General features: G+C 39.6%; 1 protein-coding gene across 1 annotated transcript in view; it reads right to left on the bottom strand.

The window, feature by feature from the left end:
* LOC134791327 (dynein axonemal heavy chain 3) overlaps window positions 1-27,799 on the bottom strand; it is a 114,882-nt gene that overhangs the window by 8,626 nt on the left and 78,457 nt on the right. Inside the window, exons 45-68 of the mRNA XM_063762344.1 lie at window positions 23,824-23,967; window positions 23,242-23,361; window positions 22,617-22,782; window positions 22,024-22,276; window positions 21,817-21,943; window positions 21,568-21,679; window positions 21,074-21,187; window positions 20,490-20,667; window positions 19,949-20,053; window positions 19,492-19,653; window positions 18,702-18,888; window positions 17,432-17,552; window positions 16,051-16,218; window positions 15,216-15,451; window positions 14,672-14,855; window positions 13,637-13,773; window positions 12,809-12,946; window positions 12,231-12,468; window positions 11,575-11,782; window positions 10,887-11,137; window positions 10,301-10,458; window positions 6,506-6,665; window positions 3,909-4,103; window positions 3,169-3,377 (exon numbers count right to left, since the gene is read on the bottom strand). Coding sequence (XP_063618414.1) covers window positions 3,169-3,377; window positions 3,909-4,103; window positions 6,506-6,665; window positions 10,301-10,458; window positions 10,887-11,137; window positions 11,575-11,782; window positions 12,231-12,468; window positions 12,809-12,946; window positions 13,637-13,773; window positions 14,672-14,855; window positions 15,216-15,451; window positions 16,051-16,218; window positions 17,432-17,552; window positions 18,702-18,888; window positions 19,492-19,653; window positions 19,949-20,053; window positions 20,490-20,667; window positions 21,074-21,187; window positions 21,568-21,679; window positions 21,817-21,943; window positions 22,024-22,276; window positions 22,617-22,782; window positions 23,242-23,361; window positions 23,824-23,967 — 4,071 coding nt within the window. The remainder of the gene's footprint in view (window positions 1-3,168; window positions 3,378-3,908; window positions 4,104-6,505; window positions 6,666-10,300; window positions 10,459-10,886; window positions 11,138-11,574; window positions 11,783-12,230; window positions 12,469-12,808; window positions 12,947-13,636; window positions 13,774-14,671; window positions 14,856-15,215; window positions 15,452-16,050; window positions 16,219-17,431; window positions 17,553-18,701; window positions 18,889-19,491; window positions 19,654-19,948; window positions 20,054-20,489; window positions 20,668-21,073; window positions 21,188-21,567; window positions 21,680-21,816; window positions 21,944-22,023; window positions 22,277-22,616; window positions 22,783-23,241; window positions 23,362-23,823; window positions 23,968-27,799) is intronic.

Below are 27,799 nucleotides of genomic sequence, written 5' to 3' on the forward strand. Positions count from 1 at the left end.
TCCTCTCATAGAAAATTTGAATTTCGCGCGTTTTTCTACTGACAAGATTTGCTTGACCATCTATAGTTAATGTAATACTTAATGATAATAAATGTATATCAAAATTAAGTTAATAAAGCAAAAAGTCATGAAAAGGGGAAATAGATAAAAACGTAGGTACCTATCCTATTGTAACACTGCTGGTTAAAACGTTTAGGCATTACAAAAAAAATCGTTGTGGGTGCTTTCTTTGACTATGGCTCTATGTTACTTAAGGGGCCCACTGATTAACAGTCCGCCGGACGGTATCGGCCTGTCAGTTGTTCGGAACTGTCAAAATTTTGTTCTAACTGACAAGCCGATACCGTCCGGCGGCACAGAATAAATAATAGTACTATCGTACAGAAAGGAAACTTCCTACAAAACCGAAGTTTGACAGCGGTTCAGGGTCGAATCTTGTTATCCTTTTCTAATATATGGCACTATCCCTTTCGACTATTTAGGGTTGTCAAAATTCAAGTGATTATCTTATCTGTGGTCGTGCACGCAAAAGGAAGTCAAGTGGTGCCAACCCTAATAATTGCTCGGAGCAATGCTGAGCCGAGCGGAGCCGAGTTTGGCTGATCTCAGGAGTTTCGCACCCCTGCCGGCGGACTGTTAATCAGTGGGCCCCTTTGAAATGAAGTTTTCGTGTCATATTATAAATATTATAATAATTACATGTGCAATACATTCGCATCAGTACAACAACAGACTGAGTACAAACATTGTATTTAAATGTTAGCTTTAGTATTGTGATAGTAAACTGAATTTATTTGTTAATTATTTTTTTATTTTTCTACCCCTCTAAATGGTCCCGTTTAAATTGCAATACTCGTATGTAGGCTTGAGTCGGTCCTGAACTAAGAACTATTAAGAATGAAATCCCATCAAGGACCGAAAGGAACTAAATCTTTTTGCGCGCTCTTAATCGGTCTTTAGGTCCTTTAGTTCAGTGGGATTCGAGAGCGCTTGACTGAGTGAAACGTAAAATAGACGGAACGAAACGGTTGTCAATGTCGCTGGCACGAGTGTGAACGAGATGAAAGAACGACGTGACACTCCTAAGCCCGTAAAATATGAAGGAAAATCGAATATATTTCGACATATTTCACATTTTTAAATTATGTTAAGGTGTTTTAATGTTTAATACCGACACATCGTATCGTACAAGTTGAATTGTATTCAGTTACCAAAGATTGGAAAGAAACCAATGAAAAATCGACTCCTATTCATTCCCGGCTCTCAACGACCGAACTGAACTAAAGGAACTAAAAGACCGAACTAGTTCGTTTGACCGATTGACCGAGAGCGGAGCGCTCTCTGTAGTGACCGAGCAGGCACAAGCCTACTCGTATGCGGTTCAGCGGCCTTCGTTTGCCCACTGCCATTTACCTACTTAAATCTGGCAACTCTACGTTCGACCATAGAGAAATATAAAGCGGTATCCAGACATTTCTGATCAAATTAAATTAACGTCAAACTCCAATTTAATCACCAACTTTAGATTTATGGTGGTATTAAAGCCTTCTAAATTTAAAAAAATGCCACAGGACGAAAATACTGGCGTCACAAATTGGTATTCTTGCGTCCGCACCTCATTTTATCGGTAATATCGGTCATTATCGGCGGTTGAATTTGGCGAGCCAAATTGGCGTTTGCGTCCGCACGTCCTGATCGGGCAATTTAATCAGATTGGCGAAAAATTGACTAGTCTGGATACGCCTTAAGTAAGGAAAGAGTGGTAAAGGCCCCAGTACACAATGGGCCATCGCCGGCCACTCCACGGGACGCAGCCATGCGGTAGAATGAGATAGCAATATCACTTGCTCCCTCTAACGCATAAATGCGTCCCTTGGAGTGGCCGGCGATGGCCCATTGTGTACTGGGGCCTTTAGTTGGTAACTTGTACATCAGTTTTCTTACCAAAACACGAGTCGTAGTCGACATCTAGCGTCAAGTAATGGATTTCTCGTTTAAGTGGTTCGACTGATGAGTGAATTACAACCGCGATCCAGATGACGCAGCAGAAAAAAAAATGTGGAGGCCCTTGTTAACCTCGGTTAACCTATATTCAGCAGTGGATGTTTTTCGGCTGTATAATGATGATGTTTATGACGTTACCAGGGTTTTTCTGTTAATGGTTGACGCAATAATGGGGTTGGCCGGTCGAAGTATTTAGCAGATGGCGCCAGCATAGCTTGCCCTGTCAATCCCTAGAATTGTGTAATTTTTTTGTTTTTTAATGTAATTTTATGCCCTGGATGCCAGCCCTTTAAGCCAAATCTCATATAAAAAGGGGCAAGCTATGATGGCGCCATCTATGCAAACCTTTGACAGTTGCCAACCCCATTTCGACACACGCAACTTACGACAACAATCCCGCTCACATTGGCCAGACCCTGCGAATCACTTCCATTATAGTTATCCTAAAACCACTGCTAACAAACCTTGAACACCGTGTCTATTCGTGCCTATATAAAAGAGCGTACTCCCATCTTAAATGCCAGCAACGCACTTACAACCCCTCTGGTAGTTGTCTACGGGCGACGGTAATCCCTTACCACCAGGCGTCTTCTTGTTTGCCTTCTATATCATTAAAAAAAAACATCAATGCGGCGGGAAGGGAATAACCGTCGTACCTACACGAAGGGTGTTGAATTGTTGATATGGAGGTATCTTTTTAGGTAGTAATTTCTAGGGCATATGAACATATAAGGCATAATATATCCTTATTAACCCTTCGTACGCCCTGTCATATACGTCACAGACAAGTTGAACTTTAATTTACAATTTTAAGGTTTTTTTCAATCAGTTAGGTTCTTTTATTTTTTGCTATTTTTATATATATTGACCTTTTTTGCCACCTTTGTGTTATTTCTAGTCAGGATCGCGAGCCCTTTTCATCCTTATAGGAGAAAAAAAGTGTCCTAAAATTTCCATACATTTTTCAAACTTTCCTTTTTGTTACCGCCATAAAAAGTATATGGGGAAATGGTAACACAATAGGAAAAAAACTCTGGGATATTTTTTTATCCCATTGGGATCGAAAGAGCTCGTGATTACGAGTAGAAATAACACAAAAGTGGCAAAAAAGGTCACAATATATAAAACTGAAAAAAAAAACGCTCATGTCACAACTTAGCAAACCTGCTCAACAAGTCGGCTACATAAGACCCCAGGGGCTTCATCGAAGGATAGCTCTTAGACATCCAAGCGGCGGGAACGATGCCCTTGACGAAGGCGTTGTTGCACTCCTCCAGTTCCGCGCTCATGATGGCCAGGCCCTGGGCGGCCATGTGGACGCCGTAGAGCGTCCGTGACACCACAGATATTAGACGATTGTAGCGGATCAGCTCCTGATGAACGGATTTACAGAATATAACATTAGTCAGGTTATAAAGAGTTAGGTATTTCCTTTTTTTACGTTGCGGTGTATGGCCTTTTACACACATGGAGGAGGGGAGAGAATGGGACATTATGCAGTACCTATTTCACGAAAATTCGGGAAGCGAAGCGAAAATCAGGAACTATTAAATAGGTCCCACCTTCTCACCACCCGGTGAGCTAGTGGCCTAAAGCGAGTATCGGCAAGTCCAACATTATTTTACCAGTATTACATAATGTACTACGTCTATTGTTGATCATTCGTTTTATAAACAGTTCTTTAACTTCGTGCATTATAAAAAGAAAGCCATGTTGTAAAGAGTTTGTCTGATTATCGCCCTCGCTCATAGTTAGCTTTTAGATTTTGAATCAAAATCTAGAGAGAAATAGAGAGATAACATTTTTGATACGACGTTGAACGCTATTTCTCTCTGCATCGTAAACTCCTTACTCTAGTTTCAAGTGAGAATATCTTTAGGTAGGTATCATCATCCAAAACCCACCTGCTTGAGCACCGTGTTCATGCTGTTGTAATACTGCACCGGATACTTGGCGCTGACGTCGTCGATGTTGTAGAGCTTGGGCATGCGCCCCATCATGTCCCGGGTGAGCTCCACCACGCCCCCGCCCTCGCCGCCGCCCTCGCCCCCTCCGCCCGCGATTATGGACGTCTGGGTCAGCAGAGTGCCGAAGAGTAACTAAAAGAAAAAAAATGGTGTTAATGTATATTTTTAATACAGTTGCTCATAAAGTGCTACTTTACGTAGCTGTTTAGCGTTCGCAAAGTTGTTTTTTGCGAACTAGTGCTTTTTACTTTTCCAGCTTTTTTTAATTTAATTCTGACCGTATTCGATACGTCCACACCAAAGAGTTTAGATATTCAAAAACTTTATATATTTTTATTTTGCCATTGCACATTTATTACGTACAAAAAGTATTGTTACACGATATAAAGTAAATATTTACTTATTTGTTATTATATAAATAAAACGTTATAAAATACGATATTTCACTAAAAATCTTTTTTATTATTTGGCTGAATGAAACTATATCATTGCCACGTTGGCGTTTGTCGTTAACAGAAAAAATTAAAAAGTAAAACCGGCGCCCGCCATTTTCACTTGAAATTTAGTTGTATCAAAATAATTATCTTAAATTGCAACTGTAAGAGTGTTTTTGTCAATGTCAATGTAAATGAGTTATTGTGATTAATTTAGGCAATGTAAATCAACGCTGAACGTAGTTTATAGTGCTGAATAATAGATAATAATAATATTAATAAGGGAAGGAATTATTATATCGCTAATTTATACTTCACATCAATACTACTACCTAAATATGTAAGTTGTGCTTTTATATTGAATACAATTATTGTGACTATACAAGACGGCTTTACTTATCTTCGCCTCAACGGAACCAGCACTATCCACCTCACCGCTGAACATTGGTAGCTTCAATTACCTTCGGGGATTAGCGACCTCACGTACCCGAGTGCTCCTGGGGAATTCTGTTACCCGCATAGGAGGGTGGGTGGGACAGGATTCTCTGCCTCTGGCTTGCCTTAGCCGGCCGGCCAGAGTGGAGTCGTTAGAGCTATAAGCTCCAGGGGTGGAAGTGAAATATGCATAAGACGCGAGTTGGCACAGTGGCTGTTAACAGCCACTGGGTAGAAAGCGGCGCACACCTCTCGACACCCCTGAGCCGCTCACACCGGTGTTGCCCTTGAGCCATCCTAGATGTCGCTTTTTATGGGGGCCCATCTTGTGAGGGCGAGTCACCGTCTGCCGGAAATAAAATTGCATACCGTTTTATTAGGCAGGCGTCCGGTTTTTTACCCCATAGCTCAGTATTTAGTCCATCGCTTTCACCCAATAACCTAGTTCATTTTAGATTCCATTAACTCTCAATAGCCCTTACACCCTGGTGGGTGCTGCCTCTGCGTGCGTCCCATGACACGGGTAAGGGCAGCATCCGCTCGGTGTACCCCTTACATTTCATTAAAGTGTCAAAAGGGCCTCTACGTGTTGGCTTCGGCTCCGCGCACGCCTCCCAAAGGTCCGGAACACCATTGTTCCGTGATGGGAAAGACATATTAATAATATACAACATCATTCAAGTTCAAGGGAAAATTCGTAAAAATGTGAGTGTAATACTCATAATGTTACCAATATTTGTTTTATTGTGATTTTTTCGCAAATGTATTAAAAAACGTCGTTCAATGTACGTGTGAAAGTGGTATTATATACTTGTCCTGTGTCTTTTATTCGCCTACGGCTCATAAAAGACATCTCGGACTCGTAAATAATAACATACTTTCCACACTTGCATTGAAATGTACTATTATATTTAGGTATGTACCTACGGTATGTATATGTCCTACAACCTCTCTGTTTTGCCTAAAGGTTGACTGGTAGAGTTCTCTACTGGGCGTGTGCGTTCGCATTAAGTCCGCCTTTGTACTGTAAGGATTTCTTTTGTGCAATAAAGGTTAAATAAAAAAAATATAAAAAGGGAATATGGAAATTTGAAGCAGTTCTAGATTCTACATTACGCTTAAAAACCCTTGCCTAATATGACACTTTGTTAGCTGAATAGCTACTTCGGGATTGACATTTATTACATGGGTAGGTAAAAAGCGAGCATTTACAGCACCATTATCTTTATTGTCCTTATTGAGGGGGGATTTAAATCTTCTCGGGGCAGAGGTGTACGGTTGGAGCCGGTAAAGGTTTATTTGACGTTCATAAGCGCATTGTAATATGCCTACTTGAATAAACTATTTTTTATCTTTTTATCTTTTTTATTATCTTTATCAGTGATGTTCGCGTAGTCGTGTCGTTACTTTGGTTTGGGCTTGGTGACCATGGGTGGAACGTAGAGCGCGTATAGGTATGCTCCAAATAACAGTGTTGCAATTGTAAGGGCCAGTTGCACCAACCACATTTGACAGACTGATCAACGTCAGCCTGCGCGCCCCGGCGCTTTACTATGAAACTTTCCGTACATAAAAATTTTGCGAACTCTTTAACGATACGAACAGTTTGGTGCAACCGACCCTAAGTGGATAATTTTATGCAATAGGTAAGTAGAAAGAACTTACAGCACCAGTTTCCTTGTTGTCCTTAGTGATGTCCGCATTGTCATGAAGACCAAACACTTCGGGCTTGGCGATCATGGGTAGAGCGCGGATGTGCTCCAGAACAGAGTTGTAGTCCATCGACGGCGGCATGCGGTAGTTGCCGCTCGGAGAGAATGAGTATCTGCGCAAATATTATTTTTTTATTGATTTTTTTTTTATTTAAATAATAAATAAAAATATAATAAACACTTAACGATTAGGTTTATTGACGATAAAGCAGAATTGTGGGCTTGTCAGGTGGCTATCACAGCTTTATTGAGCAATATTTGATGACTTTTCACATGTATAGGTGAGGCAATCGGTCCTTATATATTTGATCACTTTTCACATGTAGGTAAGGCCATAGGTACGAGTATTTACCTTTAGACAGCAATAAGAAGATTACGTACCACAAGACACAAGTACCCACAGATATTGAAATCAAAAATCATCGATTTTTGACCCCCCCCCCCCCCCTAAAATCATCCAAAAATCATGCTTCGAATGATCCCGTTTCCTCCTACGTCATGCTACCATCATCTGGTGTCCAGACCCCCCTCCCCCTAATTTGAAATGACATAATTTATGAATAGCCCCTAAGCTGCAGCTGTTATTTTCGTAAAAATATTTTTTCACCTTTACTTCATTCCTTTATATTTTTTTACTCTCTGAGAGGAGCTACGAAGCTATGATATAACTTCGTACTCTGTCCTATATGTAACTAGCGACCCGCCCCGGCTTCGCACGGGATAACAGTTGATACACTTAAACCTTCCCCAAGAATCACTCTGTTGATAGGTGAAAGGTAAACGGCCCCAAGTTCGTGAATAAGAATAAGAATAAGAATAAGAAACCATTTATTGCAACACAAAAAGCACACTGGTTACATAATATAAAAGATTTACCAAAGAATTTGTGCGGCAAAAGGAACGGGCTCAGCATACGCCGCGTCAGTCATTTCATTAGAAATTGCCTGCGCAGCGCTGATTTTCAGTCCGTCCCCTTCACTGAACCACATTGTCATTTATACGGGTTAGTGGAAATTTACTTGTATGTACATCCAAAGCATAAAACAAAAAAAAAGGAACTACGAAGATAACACATCTAGTCAAAGTAGGTAACAATAGTTTTTAAGTCTTGTTATTTAAATACTTTTTCGTGTTAGTACGTTATTTCGTTAGTTTTGTTTCTGGCGCAAATAATAAGGAATTCAATTATTTTTTATTCTAATTATACATATGAAAAAAATCTGTATTATTTAATCTCTTCAATAAAGTAATAACCAATATTTTAGTAATTAAACTGAGAGTAATACGACGGTCGAAACTGTCAGAGGGCCGCGAACAGAGGGGCTACCGCGAAAACCGAAATTCGCAAATTGCGGGGATCTTACTCTTTTACTCCAATGAAGGCGTAATTAGAGTGACAGAGAAAAATGCCCGCAATTGACGATTTTCGGTATTGGCGGTAGCCCTACAGCTGTGTTGTATGCGTGCACTTTTTTTAGGCGTAAGGTGCGCGCTCTCACTTGTTAAGCTTATAGGAAGGAAAAGCTAAACCCATTCGAATAAAAGTTTTTGGGAGTGTTTCTGTGGGTTCCTTAGTAATTGATTTGATAAGAAAAAAGATTGAATATATGCATAGAAATAACTTAAAATTGCAATAAATCGACTCACGAAATAGCGGTCATTTTATTTTTCGTGTGTCTCCTATTTCGTGCCACTAACGAATCAAGGATTTTCTAGATACATTTTGAGTGCTTGTTTTTAAATATAACAACGAAGATAATAAAAAAAAAATTAGTAAACAATTTATTTCATGAAGTTTCGTATGAGCGAAATTCGGTATATGTTTTTTTCACTAGAATTCTCATAAAACGAGTTTGAATGTGACCCGAGTTAAAAATTTTAAGGTATATTCCACGTATATTCTCATATTAACTACTAGCACAATTTTATTTATTATTCAATTTATTTGATTTATTTTTGTGTATGTTTATATTTAACGTATACGATAGTAAATTATTTTTTGTAAATAAGGTCACTGTGGGTAAGTCCGTCTACAAGGCAAGTCCGTCAACACGTTATAACTTTTGAATTTGAAGGCGTATGCGACTTTGGAGTCCAGTCGATTAACCAGTTCTTCGCGCTAGTTCCGTCACTGTAAAACAGATGGCGCTGTGACAACCAACTTCAGAGCAATCCGCCTCAACAAGTCATTTCGTGTTTTGAACTCGAAGTCATAGTGCGACAGCCATTCGAAATTTAAAAAAAAAAAATAGTTTTTGAAAAGATTGAGCACCAAAAAGTAACTATGTAGGTAGCATAAGAACCAGTTGTCTTTATTCTATTTTTAAAATATCAGAAATTAGCTTAGTTTTGTAATTATACGTTCCACAATTTATCATATTAAAATTTGACTAAGTTGGAAAGTCCGTCTATTATGTTCAAGGCAAGTCCGTCATATGCCGGACTTTCGTTAAATCAGAGATTACCAACTGTCTGTGCGACTTTAATATTATAACGATTTGATAAGGTATCAAAAAATTCTCCTGACTTTGCGCATGATGTTACTTAATTAAATTTTGATCTCAGTAAATTAAAAGAAACGATTAAAATTCATTTTAAAATTACTATTGAACTTTTATTTCGGAAATCAAAAAAATAATTATGTTTAATTATTTGCCAAAAAAGGTTTACCACCCCATTTTGGTAGTATATTTGGTAGCAGGCCGGACTTGCCTTTGTTTTAGAAAAATGGTGTTTATTTCGAATCTGAACCGTATATTAACAAGTTTAAAATACACTTTTAATTGTCTTGATCCGTTCTTTATAGGAATTTGACTACGAACATATACACACCCATAGATTGGCTGATATCATAACTAGACGGACTTCCCTTAAACTGCACGGGAAGTCCGTCTACTCGCCGAATTTAAAAAAATGCCATTGTTTTTGCTTAATTTGTGCTTGAAATGATCTGTCACTAAGGCTAAACTATTAATTATTAAATTCTTCATCGTATGCGATTACAAGCAGTAACATCGGTGAATAATTAACGGAACTAGATCACTCCAAAGTAAAAAAAAAAAAGTATGCCGGACTTCGCCACAGTGACCTTAATTTTTATTTTCTAATTTATGTTAATTTTAATTTTTATTTAATTATTTAAATAGTTTGGCTCTTAATCACGTATTAAAGTACCCATATGGTTTACAAAGTCTTAATTCAACCATTAAAGACGACGAGTACAAAAAACTTTAAGCTAGCTCTCAAAAAATTTTTTTTTAATATTATTTTTAATTTGACCATACAATTATTCGTAAGTATGTAAGACCGTTAAATATAAATGATTATCAGCAAATTATCACCAATTACTCTAAGAAAACTTTATGCCGAAACAGGGGACACGAATTCACGAACTTAGGAGCTGACCTAAATTTGTATCACGAAATGGGAGCCAAATAAGAGGTTCACGACAAAATTCATATAAAAAAAAGTTTCAACTAAAACCCTACAGTTTATACATTAAATTATCAACAAAGAACTAATATAACTTATTCAAAAGCTTTCAAGGTAATTATATGCTTAGTAATATTAAAAAAAAATATACAAACTCTCAACTCACTCTCAAGAGCCTTAACCTGCCGAAACAGGGGCCCTTTACCTAAACCCGCATGAAAATTCGTTGAGTAGTTTTTGAGTTTATCGTGAACATACAAACAGACAGACGCTGCGGGGGACTTTGTTTTATAAGGTGTAGTGACGGGTTACTCACTCGGGAACCTCAGTAACCTCTTCGTTATAGAACAGAGAGAGCAACGACAGTATGAGCCTGCGGTCCTTGTCGTCGGTGACCCGGCCGCCGTAGTTGCACTCCCCAGCGAGGTAGTTCAACGCGTCGAACGGAGTCTCCGTGTATTCAGTGAGGAACATCTAGAAAGTACATAAAATTTGCTTCCTGAAAGATTGAGGTTTGAAGCAATAGGTCTGGTGTCCAACTATCTCAAAATATCGGCGGTATATTAATTATTTTTAAAGGAAAAAACTAAAGGCAATTACATACCTGCGGGCTCAGCATGGTTCTATTTTTATCGCCTGTCACTATGCCCGTCACTTTCGCACTTACATACTTGTTAGAACGTGAAAGGCATGGTGACAAGCGATAAAAATGCGACCGTGCTAGAGTCTGTTCGGAAAGACACGACTCTTCTCTTTCCGCAAAGACTCTACCGCCGCTGCAGCGTTTGGATATTATGCTTGCACACTCTGAAATTCGATCACCGTCGTAACCGAAAGGCGTTCATTGCTAGACAACGGGATTGCACGTTTACGTCAAAAATCAACCTAAATGTCGACCTAACCTGCAGCTGCATAACGCAGATCCTCAGGTCGCTCTCATTGAACTCGTACTGTATGTTCCAGCCGAGCGGTCCGAACGCGCGTCTCTCCTGCACCAACGCGTGGAAGAAGCACAGCGCGAACAACAGGCGCCGCCATTCCTCGGTGCGCGGGCAGGAGATGTAGAACTCTGGGTCGCAGATCGGGTCCGATATGTACGATCGGTAGATGTTGTTCTTCAGGCCTTTTGGGGCTTCATTGGTCATCTTTACGCCTACAAATATTTGATGTAAAAAAGGTCCACTGTTCATTCAGAAGAAAAAAAACCGGCTAAGTGTGAGTCGGACTCACGGAAAAAAATGTTTTTTTCCTTAAATCCGAATCACGCTTGACCGTTGATTTCTTATAGGTTTTCCTGTGAAGTAATTTTTAACTTACAATAGCCTACACCAGCCATTCTCTAAGTGTGTTCCGCGGAACCCTAGGGTTCCGCAAGAATTTAGATCACTATGCTTTAGTCGCCTCGAAAAATTTTACTATGCAAAAAACACACTTCTAAAAACTATTGTTTTATTGTAGGGTTCCATCAAGTATTTCGCTTTCCAAAAGGGTTCCGTCAAAAAAAAAGATTGAGAACCGCTGGCCTACACAATCTTGAAGCAATAAATACATATAGGTAGGTATTAAACGTAGTTAGATTTAGATACCAACCGTTCTGCAGAACCGTGACCGGAAACGCGCGGCTAGGGTAGGAGGTCAGCCAGCACCGGAAGTTGTGATGCGTGGCTTGGGGCGTGATCACCTCCGCGCATACGCGTTCCAGCTCTCCCATCCAGGAGTCCATCACGTGACAGTTCTGCAGCACCACCCAGCCGCCAGTCTTGATGGCTTCTGCTATCATGTTCGCGGCTATGGGACCCTGGTGGGAAGAAGTTATCTTTAGTAAAGTTCATCTTTCAACTGCACACCGATGGAATTTGGCATGTCTCCAGATGTCAAGACCTAAGTATAGATGTACTTGTAAGTTGCGGATATATTCCAAAAAGTTGGAAAAGTTCTAGGATATTTTAGCAAATTTCACAGGAATCAAGGGAAACTTTCGATTTCGAAGTGTGCAAATTTCAGAGTTTTGGAAACTTCTATGGCATATCAGCAGGTATACCTAATTAATAAGTAAGGATACCAATAAGTATGATGTGCTAAGTTAACCAAGTTGACGTGTTATTTTTGATTCTGAAAATTAATGGTTGTTACCTATAATGCTACACATAACACATAACTCACTACATATAACTCATTTCCTAATTACTTGATTTGAAAATAAAAGTAGCGTTGGCATAGATTAAAAAAGAACAATTTCAATTTACCTGTCCTTGTCCCAACGAGATCGTCTCAAAGCTGACGACTTTCTTCTCCATGGAGAACTTGACCAGCCCCGACATCGGATCAGAGCCGGCAGACAAGATGAAGATCAGGGGCGAGCAGCAGTTGCTGTCATTGTAGGACTTCTCCAAGTCGAAGGGCGGGGGCTCGATGTAGGTGCGGCCCATCTCGTCCACCACGTATTGCTGGACGAGGGGGATGAGCTTGTCGGGCCGAATGCATCTGATTGCAACAAAAAGGTTTTAAAGGGCCGTGCGGTAACGTGCATTTGACTCCCCTCTTTATGAGCATTTAGTACGGGATATTGCTGAATCGCCTTCTTTTTGGAAGTCGATTAAAATGTTTAAAAAAGAACCGATTAAAACTTCATCAAAATAGGCTCAATACAGTGGAAAATATTGAATAAGCATTTAAAACTTCTAAAATCATAAAACTTGACGTACCTAGTCGAGTAAAAAAGTATGAATGGATGGAGTTCAGCTACTATAATTTTCCGGCAACAGTACTATGCATGCAGACGTTTTAATTTTTTATAGTACCTATTTCTTTTTTGCTACATTACCTGAGAATAATTAGTTTTGGTATGCCCTTGACATTCTGATAGGGCGGCGGGAACTCGACTTCATGCGGGGCAGCCAGGTCGTAGAAATCTTTCCAACCCTTCACATTCTTCAAGAAGTTCTCCTTGAATCCTCTGAGTCTGAAATCATTTTATTACAGAGATTGTCACAACAACCGCCAAAGACGAATTATAAACTGAAATAAATATATAGTAGTATAGTATATATGCAGTGTTATATAGTAGTGTTTCTACTTGATAAAAACAAATTAAAATATTTTTCTGAAATAATTTAATTTGTTCAAATACTTTAGTAAAGACGAATTATACTTTATATTTAACGAAATAGTAACATACCTATCTCATTCTAATAGATATCAGCGTCTTCATCACTCTTAATACGTTGGCAAACATGTCAAAACTTTTCACAATTAAAGCTCATCTTAGAGCGTTTTCACATTGTCCGATCGGATATCGGATGTAGGATTCTACATCCCCGTAGTCAGGCCCGCGGGGGCGCGCCCGGGCGGCGGGCGCCATCTTTAGCGGTCACGCTATTATCGGTCCGACAGCGGACGGGGGCTCCGACATGGCTGAATTTATCGGTAGCGCCTTTCCGATATCGGATGTCGGAAGGCGCCTATAACAAAAATAGCTGCAGTAGAGTGACATTGGCATTAAATCGGCCTTTTTTTGCTTTATTTACCGTTTTTAGTAATAATTATTTATTAAATGCATATATAAATACAGAGAAACACATATATCTTACATTTTACTTCCTTCCGACATCCGATATCGGAACCGACAATGTGAAAACGCTCTTAGCCTCACCCTGCCAGATTGCTGGAGCGTACGATCTCGGACCAACTTTTGTCGGAGAGCCAGGCCGGCGCGGGGTTCTCGTAAGGATTGTCCAACGCCACGCCGCCGGTCAGCAGGAACGCTAACATCTCCTCATCCAATTCACCCTGACAAACAGATTTCATAATTTATGAGTGACAAAATAGTTTTATACTTCCGAAACTCTGATGGGTTTGAAGGTTGCAATATAAGAAGGCTCTGCCGCCGCGACGCCGGAGTGCGTAAGGTACGCGTCAGGCCAGTAATGCTCCCACCAATCGGGCACTCTCACTCCTAAACGAATTGTCAGTCAAACGACCTGGGGCCTATTGCATAACAAACTACAACTAATATTACAACCGGAACTCCTTTTCTAATTTCACTTATTAAATAAGGAGTTCCGCTTGTATTATTAGTTGTAGTTTGTTATGCAATAGGCCCCTGATATCGATGTTTTTTATGACTCACCAGGCCGCGTAGCCAACATGCCAATCGCTTACGCTCCGTAGCGATCGAAACGCAACTGTCACTGTCGCACTACGGCACTAATTTGGAAGAGTGATAGAGAGACACAAAGCGTTTCGATGTCGTAGCGATAGCGATTGTCACTGGCTGGTTTTCCACGGCTCTATAAAGTGATTGTATACCTAGTTTGTAATATTTAACTTTTTGTGTATACCTACGGTAAATACTCTTTTATCTTATTGTGTAACATATGTAAATGTTTTTGGTATGTAATTATGTAAACTGTAAGCTTGTGTGTTGTATGAATAAACAACAAAACAATAAGAAGAACTCTAGTACTGTGCTGATCGCTTTGTATCTAAACAATTAATCCAAATAAGGTATTTTCTCCTTGGTTTGGACAAGTTATTGGCCGTCACTAAAATGATAACCTAACATTCAGTAATAATCATGATAGAAAGACGGTATAACGGTATGCAGCATCAACACTTCAGATAGGGGATTGATATCACTCTCAATCAAAAATTGAGACTTATCAGCTGCCGATAAAGTCCGTTTTACCTTAGCCCTCAGTATTCCAAGAGTGAGAACGAGAGAGAATATGAGTTTGTCCTTTTCAAAGAGACTCCTGCACACGTTTTCATACATGCTCTTAGTGAAGTAAGCGTTAAGGCTGCTCAGACGTTCCTCTAGCTCGTCGCACTGCGGAGAGTGCAATATGGCTTGGTTGTAGAGGTTTATAAACCTGGGAATGGAAATAAAATGTCAAGCATTATGTTAAACAATACGATATTAATTTTCGAAGCTGCTATCACATATATCGCTTGAGTAAGGTTTCTCTACCGCGTGACTTCTGTAGTGTCTCAAATTAAAATTAAACAAAAAATAATATTTTATGCACTACTTAAAACGGATGAAACCAAAGGGGAGAACTATAAATGAACCTGAATATAACTTCAGGTACGAAAATAAGTGCCTAGTTATATTACAGGCAGTCATTTGACTGGAGAGGTTCGTTTAAGTTCCGGTTCGAATCAAGAAATAAAGCAATGGGAACCAATATAGTAAAAGTACAACAACTACAAAATAAGTTGAGTGATCATACCAAACCAGCGAATACTGATACATAGGATCAATGTTGCTCAAATCCGAAATGCAGAAGAAGAGCACGGAGCTATGCTTCGACACGGGCACGTATCCTTGTCTCGCTTCGTCTATCTCTAGCTCGGTGATGGCCGCCGCAGCCTGCTTCGCGTTGATCTCTATGGAGAGAACCTTGGACGATGACAGGATCTGATTGGCTGATTCGTCTTCTAATATGTTACCGGCTGATGACAAGACCTGAAAAGAGATTTTATATGAAGGAGGCGTGTGGTGGTCCTCTTTAGCCTATATACCTTTTTATTACTTGAATCCATGTGCAAATGCTAAATGAATAGTAAATAACAATATCTGGGAGACTAGTAAATAACAATATCTGGGAGACCGAGCGTTGCTCGGAAAACATATTATAAAAACCAAAAATGCGCGTTTTCCCAGAGATAAGACCTAGCTAGATCGATTTATCGCCCCCAAAAACCCCCATATATAGCAAATTTCATCGAATCTCGGATCGGCTCTAACCGTTTCCGAGATCGCCGAAATATATATATAAAGCTCGTTTAAAGGTATTAGATAGATAAACATAATAAAGTATACAATTGGGTTCGGTTAAAGAGTTGATCTTAGATTACACTTTTTTTCTGTATTGTAGCACGGGGGCACTTCAGAAAAGGAGACAGAGATCGTACCGCGAACATCGAAAAATCGCTCGAATATGCAAAAGCAATACAGAAACAGATTAACGATTTACGATATTTCGATGGTGGCGGTAGGCCATTCAGTAGCAGGACACACAAAGGCTAATAATAAAAAAAAATCTAGTAAATGTCAACCGTCACCTCTAGGATCTTATCCTCAATCTCTTTAAGCGTCCTCTTATTGTTGGCACCTTCCACAATCAGCTGGTTCTTCTTCAGCTCCAACTCTGGCCGATCCTGGGCCACCACGATGCCTAACAGCTGGTCTTCCAAGCCTTGTGGCGTTATCATGAAGTTCAGTAAGGTCACCTGTCATGTGATGGACCATTAGTTTTAGCCTTCGTAACAAGACGCAAAGAGAATTTGAAATAGACCGAGTTACTGTCATGGTAAATTATGTTGCTACAGTACATTTACTGCCATCTTTCGACAGAAGATTAAAACTGTTAGAACGCCATTTGACTTTGATCATTATTCTTTCACTGATATGTGTCAACTTGTTATATATTAATATTAACGCCATCTACTCGAGAGTAGGCTGAAGGTTATGGCGCCATTGCTCGAAAAGATTGCACCATACCTTTGGCCTATAGTCGAGTAGATGGCGTTAATGTTAATATTGAATAAGTTAACACATAGGTATCAGTGAAATAATAAGGATCAAAGTCAAATGGCGTTCTAATAGTTTTATGTTCTGTCGAAAGATGGCAGTAAAGTTACTTTGACAATCCGTCTCTATACACTCTATTGTCTTTGCAAGACGGATTACACCTCTACACATCAGAAGAGAGAAGAGACCATATATTGGCAAGCAGCTGGCCTACTGTCAGCTTTGTGAGATTTTTCGTTAATCTATATCACCGTCTAACGGCTTCTGCAGGTGCAGGTCCAAGACAAGTAGGCCCGGGCCTAGGGCGGCAAATTGTGACAAAAAATTCGCTGACGATAACAAGAAATAACTCAAAATGTAGTCAATATGATGGGAGAAAGCGGCGGCTACAGGGCCTGGGGCCTAGGGCGGCAAAAACTGCAAATCCGCCACTGGCGACAGTAGCTCACCGCGAGATAGACTACCCGTCTTTTTCCAACTGTATTAATTAAAGAGGGACGGGTAGTAGTCAGGGTAGGTCTCGCGGCGAGATACTGTCGCCCCAATCATGTGCTAGCCCGGCTGGTGTGGTTTACCCTAATATTTGAATGGCTTAAAATAAAACCCCAACCACCCATAAGAAGTACATGAATGCTAACAACGGAATTTAAATCGCCATAATCAAAGCAGGGGTTGAGGATATAAAAAAACCGGACAAGTGCGAGTCGGAGTCGCCCACCGAGGGTTCCGTACTATTTGTTGTTATAGCGGCAACAGAAATACATCATCTGTGAAAATTTCAACTGTTCACGGTTCATGAGATACACAGATACACCCTGGTGACAGACAGTCGGACAGACGGACAGTGGAGTCTTAGTAATAGGATCCCGTTTTTACCCTTAATGTACGGAACCCTAAAAATAGAGCACATACTTTGACAGCAATCTCAGGCAGATAGTGGGGGTTGCTGAGCCGCGTGGTGATGTAGAAGCGGAAGTCGTAGTTGTATTCCAGGATGTTGTCTCCGAACTTCAGGCAGTCGATACCGCCAGACCTGGATACACGAAAATCAGCCTATTACTATTAAGACAAAAAAAAATATTAAAATAGACGTGGTCGTCGGTCGTTGAACTATTTTATTCTACCTTGAGGAGTGATAATAACAATAATGTTTCCTGTATTCAAAATAAATTATTTCACACCATGCACGAAATAAAGCACCAGATAATTATTAGAAAAACATGGATAGTAGTTATTTTTAAACACAATTTCTATTTAATAAATCGGATAGAAGTATAAATTAACTGATTTGCAAGACCGAAGTGATCCCATAAGTGTTCTGTGAAAAAGTTTTGTACGGAACACTAAAAAGTAGGTGAGTTGACCGTAACGTCACTATATTAGTTTTCATATAAATTCCATATTAGCAATCGTTTTGACAGTTCTAAAAACCGGGCAAGTGCGAGTCGGACTCGCGCACGAAGGGTTCCGTACCATAATGCAAAAAAAAAAACGAAAAAAAAAAAGCAAAAAAAAAACGGTCACCCATCCAAGTACTGACCACTCCCGACGTTGCTTAACTTTGGTCAAAAATCACGTTTGTTGTATGGGAGCCCCATTTAAATCTTTATTTTATTCTGTTTTTAGTATTTGTTGTTATAGCGGCAACAGAAATACATCATCTGTGAAAAATTCAACTGTCTAGCTATCACGGTTCGTGAGATACAGCCTGGTGACAGACGGACGGCCGGACGGACGGACGGACAGCGAAGTCTTAGTAATAGGGTCCCGTTTTACCCTTTGGGTACGGAACCCTAAAAAAGAAACTGATTTGACTAGTAGAATAATGAACCCTATTGTCATTTGTTCGAATTGCAAATATTTCGTCACTAAACTCCCGTATTGTAACGTTACCAGTATATTCTACACCTTCTCTCTTAGACAAACGCTAAGTAGAATGAGTAATTGACTGTTTCGTCGATGCGAGAAGATCAGATTCCAGGAGACCACTAAAATAGTGATAATAATACATATACCTAAATATATTCAGCCTATATACGTCCCACTGCTGGGCACAGGCCTCCTCTCATGCGCCAGAGGGCTTGGGCTATACCCCACGCTTGCCTAATGCGGATTGGGGACTTCACATACACCTTTGAATTTCTTCACACCATAAAAATATCTACCTAAATAATAATAATACCTAAAGATATTCCTCAGCAGGATTGGCTCAAGCACCGCGTCCACGTGTTCTCGAATGTTCTCCAGGATGACGGGTATGCCCATTTGAATGGCGTTCTCCAGCACCCGGCCGTAGTTGGAGTCGGTCAGTTTTATCACTTTCAGGTTGTTCGCCCGTTCCATGTTCTTTATCCATTTGTTCGCTTGCTCTGCGAATACAAGTTTCTCATTATCTGTATAATAATCCAATATTATTATGGAATAATATTAACATGAATAAATTTCTCTGATAATTATATATGTAATATTTATGTACAATTCATAAGTGTTTGTTGCTAGGCCTACATGAATAAAGTATATTTGAACTTGAACTTGATTACCAAAACAGACGTAGCGTAGGTACAAACAGTTGAATATTTTAAAAATGCTGACATCTATCGTTAAAGGAGTGGGATGTTTTCTCTACTTAAAATAAATTATTTCACACTATGCACGAAATAAAGTACTAGATAATTATTAGAAAAACATAGACATCAGTTATTTTTAAACACAATTTCTATTTAATAATCGGATTGAAATATAAAAAGTAGGTGAGTTGACCGTGACGTCACTATATACTCGTTTTCATATAAATTCCATATTAGCAAATCGTTTTGACAGTTCTAAAAAAGGAGCTGATTTGACTAATAGGAAAGTAGCCAGTTGTGTTAGCTATTACTTGGCGCAGTCGGTAGGATTAGACAATCGACACAAGTATACAACTTTAGCTGTAAATTTACATCTTAATCAAACTATATCTCGGGTAATCATACCTTGAGGGTCGATCATCAATGGCCATCGCCGGCTCTTCTCCACGATAATGCCGTTCTCAACGGAGAAGGAGTCGACAGGCAGTCCCGCGATGTTCCACGCGCGAATCACCACGGGCTCACCCAGCGTTGTTATTAGCGAAAATGTTTCGGAACAAGGGATCTCTGCAAGACGACGACATATTCGAAACGCGCTCAATTAAGTTTAAAAAACCGGACAAGTGCGAGTCGGAGTTCCGTACCATTACGCAAAAAACGGCCAGCCATAATAATAAGGATGTGGAATTTTATAACAAAAACTAGTCAAATTGATAGAAAATGAGTTATATATCATAATATCACTATAAATAGGACACTAAAAATATATGGAACGACAAAAAAATACAAGGCGTCTAAGTTTCAAAATTTTAGTTTTCAGGGTCTAGACAAGTAAATAGGTACCCAGAATATATTAGCTCACCTAGTTCAAAGGTGCGTTTATTCCAAATGACCAGGATTTCTCGCCTGTAGCTCACGGTGTACGGACCGAGGTACGCTATAAAACCAGCTGCCAATAACACGTCACCTGAAAACACCAAGTTTTTTTTTTCATTTTTGATTTCGATCTTGAGACAGCTGTCATGGTGGAAATGAGAAAGTTGAAATCTCTGGCCTCGTATGGATACATACATACATACATATAATCACGCCTATTTTCCGGAGGGGTAGGCAGAGACCACGGATTTCCACTTGCTACGATCCTGACATACCTCTTTCGCTTCCTTCTATTCTATAACATTCCTCATACACGTTCGCCGGTTTAGGGTGCTCCATATGGATAGCCTCTAAAAATACTCGATTCAATCCAAGTATAATCGTACGTATTTATATTAATCACTTTGCCAAGTAGCTGGTGCAAATCGTGTGCTAGCTCTGACCGGCACGAAATAACTCGTACAGCAGAGCTCGATTTCGCCTTCTAAACTTTTCTATTTTTTTTCTTAGCATATAATAGTACATACCAATCACTTTGCCCAGTAGCTCTTGTAAATCATGCGCCAACTCTGACCAACGCGCCTTTTCTCCGCCCAGACCGCCGATCAGCTGTTCAGCTCTGGACAACTTCGTGGAGCACAGTTCTATTTCGTCTTCTAGACCTTTCTTCTTGCGCGTCATCTCAGCGAACTCGTCGTTCAAGGCCTATGAGGAAACAAATTCAAAGAAACGTCATAAAGGGGCCTGTGTAATGCGTTTGTTGCATTTGGTACTGCAACCCGATGAGTAAGTACAGCTCGCCTGGACAATTAAAGGCAGCATTCGAGATAGAAAAACTGCGGTAATCGTGACGTAACTGTAGACTTTTGTTATAAATATATTTGACACTGTTAGCGAAGAGTTATAGAATTTAACAGAGAGGTAGAGTCTAAGAAATAAATGTGCCCCCTAGTTTGACAGTCAAAATAAATTGCGTTGTACTGCGCTGTATGTTTTGTAGTCGTTAAATTGACAAACATCAATTTTTGACAACCAGAGTCACCGCATGAGGTACTGAGCCGTACAGACTTTACTCATCTAGTTCACTTAATGAGTCTTTGCTGTTACTAACCTGTAACTTGTCGAGTACACCCTGCAACTGCGCTCGTTTAGCGTTTAACGTGTTCATCTGTGACTGAAGTTCTGATTCTGCTTCAAACAGCGCCGCTTTCTTCGGAGCTACAACCTGAAAATTAATTGATAAATTGATACAGGCAATACGAATTCAGAATTTACACAACTATTGGATACACTGCGGGTGACCTTCACTCATATCTTAATTGTATCGGCATGACGCTACCGGTAGACTACGTCGGAAATAGATGCCTCAACCTCATTGTCCGAGGCCCTAGATCACGTGGCCGCGGTAGGCCTAAGAAGCGCTGGCTGGACGTCTTACAGCGGACATGGAAGAGAACAATCTCACACCTAAGGATGCCGAAGACCGGGCAAAGTGGAGAAGATTGAGCACGAAAGCGGACCCTGGCGCTAGGCCGGGAAAACGCTAGTTTGAAGAAGAAGAGATGCTATAAAGACCTCGACATAAGATGTTGTTGAATTTCTTACCTTAATGACACGATCATACACGTCCATAGCACGAACCCACTTGCACAGACCTTCGCAAGCGGAAGACACTTTGGCGATAACGGCTGGATCGAACTCGCGGTCCGGAATGTATCTACAGATAAAGGGGAAACATGTAAAAGTCAAAAAAAAGGCCAATAGGTAGTTCCTAAAGTTCGCAAATTACATTTTCATTGTACAGTAAAAACAATCAACTTCTACATCAAACAACAAACATATATGTGTAATTACTTGTCTCGAATCTTCTTCATAATGGCAGGAGGTATGTTGTCCTTGTCATAAGCTTTCAGGTTTTCCAGAAACTTCATATCGCCCAGCATCTTTTGCGAGGGACCCCAATAGTCCTCGAATGGCTTCCCTGTCAAAAGTGTCATATAATCGTTGTTTAGAAAGATTGTTCACTAAAGCAATAAAAATAGATAAGTAACAGCAACTAACCATCAGGACCCATCTTCCTATCCCCTTTAATCCCTTTCATGACGCAAACCGCCTCCATCACCAACTTCACGCCCGCTGGCGGATTCTTCATACTCTTCACAAGCGTTATGTCAGCTGGTTTGAGGGTGTTGAGGGCGTCCAGGGCAGCGTTGAGGGCTGGCACGGCTTCGGCTAAGTCGGACTCGCAATCGTCCTTGATGGCTTGAGCGGCGGCGGCTGCTTCGTTGGCTAAAGCTTCGTCGGCACCTACGATCTGTTAGAATAAAGTGGTGTGAACACAGGAATATTCCTGTTTTTTTTGGTTGTTGATTCTAATAGGTACTAATTTTTTGTTAGACACATTTTTAAACTTCAACATACTAAATACAAACTAGTTTAGATGAGGTAAATTGCTGTCAATACACGGATGTGCTAACAAAGCACACCTTTGTTTTCTTTCTTATTTACAACGAACAAACAGCAACACTCTTAACTGCCCATTGGTGGACCTTATGCCTTTTGTAATAAGGTCCACCTATGGACAGTTAACAGTGTGAGCGATGGTACTCTAAAACTATGCCCCTGCTCCGCAACGACATGTTACGGCAACGAACCTCCTTCTGTTTCTCCACGACTACGGTGTCCTGTTCGATTTTGATCATAAGTTTCTCAGTCTTGTCCGACGTCTCAACCAGCAACGGCTGCAGATCCCTCAGGTTCTGCTGCATCACAGCGACCTGTCCCGCTGCGAAGTCTAATTGTTCTAAGCCAGTTTCGTACCTGGAATCATAAGTTTAGTAGTACCAGGTAGTACCATAGCTTGATACATAATGGAAAAATTACTAGCATATATTATGATTCGACCCTTTAACATTACTTTAGCTATTTTAAGGCAGCAGTGATGATTATCCTACGAATATATGAAGCATAGACTGTACTTCACGAGCTAACATTGAGTAGTTGACCCTGTATTGCGTCAACCAATTGACTTCCTGTCATCAGAAGCTGACTTAGAATACTAATAGTGTCTTATTGAAAATTAAAAATGTCTCGAGATACTCAAGAAACTAGAGAAATCCTGGTCGAGAATTCTCGTGCCTTGAGAAATAAAAAAGACCGAGAAATCAGAAACCCTACTTGCAATAGGTACTCAGGTACTCGTACCTATGTACTACCAAAAAATGTTAAATCTCGTGTTTAAAAAATTGTTCAACTTGTTGCACATTAAAAATAACTCACCGTATTCTTGCGCGGGTGATCTGATCCACTTTCATAGCGTACAGACTCTGAAAGGCTTTAATCAATTCCAAGTAGCTGGTGGGCGTAACGTACACCTTGCGCTTCTGTTCGCTGTAAAACCTGTTAAACATGAGAATATTTTTTCATTTCTCATGCTCTGAAAGAGGGTCATTGTTGTTCTAAAAGGTGTTGTTCTAAGAAAGTGATACGTTTCTGCACTAGAGCATCATCTGCTTATTAGCTGATAAGCTTATAAGTGACTAATTTAAGTAGGTATTCTATTTATGCCACAAGGTGGCGAAAGCTCCGGATGCACACGGCCCATCCTCGTAAGGCCCAAGGTCCTGCCTATAGTACTTATTCAGTTCGATGAAATTTATATCATATCCAATTGGAACAGAGTTGTATTTGTTTTGCGTTGTACAATTTTTATACAAAGCAAAATCAAGTCTATTTCTTACAGTATAGGGTCAAATTGCATTGGCAAATTTTGGATTATTTATTTGTATGGCTGGATGGCCTTAGGAGGATATTCGAACTCATGTGAAATATAGTATCTATCTAACCTAATGCATAGCTTACCTGTCGCTCAGCTGGACGACACTCATATGGAACAGCTGACAGACCTCCACACACGCGGTGCACATGTCCTCGTCCACTCCTTGCATCTTGGATATGAACATCTGCGCTACACGCTCTAAGGCTTCGGGAGGCCAGGCTGTGAACCTGTAAATAATTATCGCTGATAGAGAATATAATATTTAAAACTTTCGCGTTTTGAGCGGCTGCTAATTAACTGATCACCAGATTTAGTAAAATTGAATACCAAAAAAATCTATTTTACCACCCTAAAATCATGAATGATCACCAAAATTATAACACCATTTTAATGTGAAATGATTACCAATTTTATTACATTTTACTATCCTTTTAAAGGAAATGACACCAAACTAATCATTATTAACCCAAAAACAGTCAATGATTACCAAATTTCAAACCCCATTTTAATGTGAAATGATAACCAAATTTTTACATCTTGCTATCCTATTAAAGAAAATGACACCAAAATAATCATTGTAAACCCAAAAATAGTAAATGACCACCAAAATTAGAACTCCATTTTAATGTAAAATATAACCAAATTTTTAAATCTTGCTATCCTATTAAAGCAAATGGCTCCAAAATAATCATTGTAAACGCAAAAATAGTAAATGATCACAAAAATTGTAACCACATTTTAATTAAAAATGTGCAAACATTTAATATATCGTTATCCTATTAAATTAATTAATCCACTTCGTCACCTTTTTCTAATAGCATTTTATTTCTGTAACAGTCGCAGTTCTAACCTAACCTAACCCACTTTTCTAGTAGCATTTTGTTTCTGTAAGGGTCGCAGTTCAAACCTTTTTTTTTTTTTTAAAGTGGGGAAATGCTTTACGCATACCACCGGGATGGTTATGTGGGACTCCCTGTTGTGGGCTAATGAGACCCCAGGTTTACCCACTAAAACCCCTCTGTTGCCGCCTCGCTGCTATATGGCGAGGTCCCAGGAACGCCGAAGTACTCTTCCGCAACCTCGCCAGCGGCCGTCCGGACTCGGACCCGACTCTAGGGGAAATCACCCCTTCACCTCAGTGGGCGCGTTGATTACACATTGCGCCCGCCCACGCAGGGACCTTTGTGTGGGCGACAGACGTCCCCGAGCCTGCCGCCCACAAGTGCCCTTATGGGGGTAACCGGCGGTCGTATGCCAACCGCCGCCGCCCCACGCGCTTGCGGCGCATTGGCTGAGAGGCCGGATCTTCCTCGCAGTTCAAACCTAACCTAACCCACTTTTCTAGTAGCATTTCTTTTCTGCAAGGGTCGCAGTTCAAACCTAACCTAACCCACTTTTCTAGTAGCATTTCGTTTCTGTATGGGTCGCAGTTCAAACCTAACCTAACCCACTTTTCTAGTAGCATTTCTTTTCTGTAAGGGTCGCAGTTCAAACCTAACCTAACCCACTTTTCTAGTAGCGTTTCGTATCTGTATGGGTAGCAGTTGAAACTTAACCTAACCTACTTTTCTAGTACCATTTCGTTTCTGTAAGGGTCGCAGTGCTAACCTAACCTAACCCACTTAACTGATAGCAGTTTAACTTACTTTTCTAGTAGCATAACGAAATGCTACTAGAAAAGTAGATTAGGTTAGGTAGGTATGCGGTGCGGGCTACGGGGGGTTGAGCGGGAGGGGCTAGTAATTTTGGCATCAGTTTACTTTATTTGGTAATATGTATACATTTTTTGGTAATCATAGTGGTTTATTTAGGTGAAAATATCGCATTAATTTGGTCTTCAAGATTTGGTAATCATTAATGATTTTTGGTGATCATTCAATATATTTGGTATTTGAATACAATTTGAAGTGCAGTCGTGATTAAAGTGGTGGTACTTTTGTATTTTTAGGCCTTATTTATTTGGTGTTCAGTAATTTTTTTTGGTAAGCATGATTTTTTTATTTAGGGTACCAAAGTATTTTTTGGTGGTCATTATATTTGTAGCCGTTTTGAACGCATATTAACTCACATTTATAGACGGGTCTATCGCGAATTTATTTTATTACCTTTATTGAAAGCGGCCAAGTGCGAGTCGGACTCGCCCATGAAGGGTTCCATAGCAGCAAAAACAATAAAATTGCGGTTTACGATTTATGACGTATTAAAAAAAACTACTCACTAGATCTCGTTCAAACCAATTTTCGGTGGAAGTTTGCATAGTAATGTACATCATATATTTTTTTTAGTTTTATCATTCTCTTATTTTAGAAGTTACAGGAGGGGGGACACACATTTTACCACTTTGGAAGTGTCTCTCGCGCAAACTATTCAGTTTAGAAAAAAATGATATAAGAAACCTCAATATCATTTTTAAATACCTATAGATACCCCACACGCATGGGTTTGATGAAAAAAAAAATTAAAACCATAATGCGGTTCACAGAATACATCTACTTACCAAGTTTCAACAGTACAGTTCTTATAGTTTCGGAAAAAAGTGGCTGTGACATACGGACGGACAGACAGACAGACAGACAGACATGACGAATCTATAAGGGTTCCGTTTTTTTGCCATTTGGCTACGGAACCCTAAAAAGGCAAATAAAGGTAATAAAATAAATTCGCGATTCGCGATAGACCAGTCTATAAACGCGAGTTAATAACTATAAATAATAAAATAAAAATAAAATTCATTTATTTCGAGTAACGAGGACTCATAATCACAAAAACAACACAAATACAATTACATTAAAATTACATTAAACAAAATAAATAACATTAACATACACTATACAGGGTGGAAAGGCACGACGATCCTTTCCGGAAATGGGAGATAGTTTAGCCTAAGCTCTATATTTTCTCCATAGAAACTATGTTAATATGGGCAACCGTTTCTAAATTATGACCTTTTAAACATCCACGCAAAAAACTACTTTGTTCTAACCCTAACAGGTGACAGGGTCAATGAACTTACTTGTAAACAATCAGTATTCGACAGGAAATTATGCTAATTTGTTGCCATCTAACCATTTTTAGGTCTGCTTACAGCACGGTAAGAATCATTGCAGGATTTTCGCTTTCTTAGTGGTTCCACTTGTTCAATACTTGAATGAAATAGTTATGTTATTCCTTAATATTAATAATACTAACCACAACATTGTTTACAACGACAGTTCAAATGGTGACATTGACAACCACTCAAAAGTACGCAATCGTCTTATAAATATCTCTGGTTTCCTTGACTGATAAAAAGGTTTTAGTTTCTTAACACGTTTCACAAAATTATTTTCGAATAATTGGAAACTATCTAAAATAATTAAAAATAACAAGTAGGTTGTGTTAGTTGCACCAAATGAACTTGCAAAAATGAAATACTAAGAATAAATCAAGAATAAATACTTCTTCAATACCAAACTAACAAACCTTCTTGCGTGGTAGGAAATAGACAAGACGTCTGATGTTTGAAATTAAATTTTCATTGAACTATACTTATTGAATGTCATATTCTTCAAATAAAAATGTTAGATGCTCGTGGCTATTTAAATTTGTGGGGCTGTGTAAAAGATATGGTGTACCAAACCAAACGGAATGTGAAACTGCGGACGAAATGAGACAAAGGCTAATTGGTGCTTTCTGCGGAGGATAAATGACGAAGAGCATACACTATATCGCATGTGCATCGACATACTCGGGTACGGGCTGCGGCGGCGTTGTAATACACGGAGGTACATTTGAACACCGTATGTGAAAAGAAGATAGTATTAAATATTGGAAAAAAGTAATTATCTAAGAAAGTAATCAAATTGTTTGTAATATTTTTGCATGCATTTGATTTATTTGACATTTATGCGTCATTCATACATCATTGCGATACTGTCAACGATCGGAAAAAAGTGTAAAGTCCCGAGCTTTCCCGACGGAGATCCTTAATCTAGCCGTCATGTGCACATGCTATAGGGTTATCACCACAGTTAAAAAGTAGTATTTTTGCAATTTTTATTTTTTACTCAATTAACGATT

The sequence above is a fragment of the Cydia splendana genome, chromosome 6 (assembly GCF_910591565.1).
Source record: "Cydia splendana chromosome 6, ilCydSple1.2, whole genome shotgun sequence".
In the NCBI taxonomy this organism is placed as follows: Eukaryota; Metazoa; Arthropoda; class Insecta; order Lepidoptera; family Tortricidae; genus Cydia; species Cydia splendana.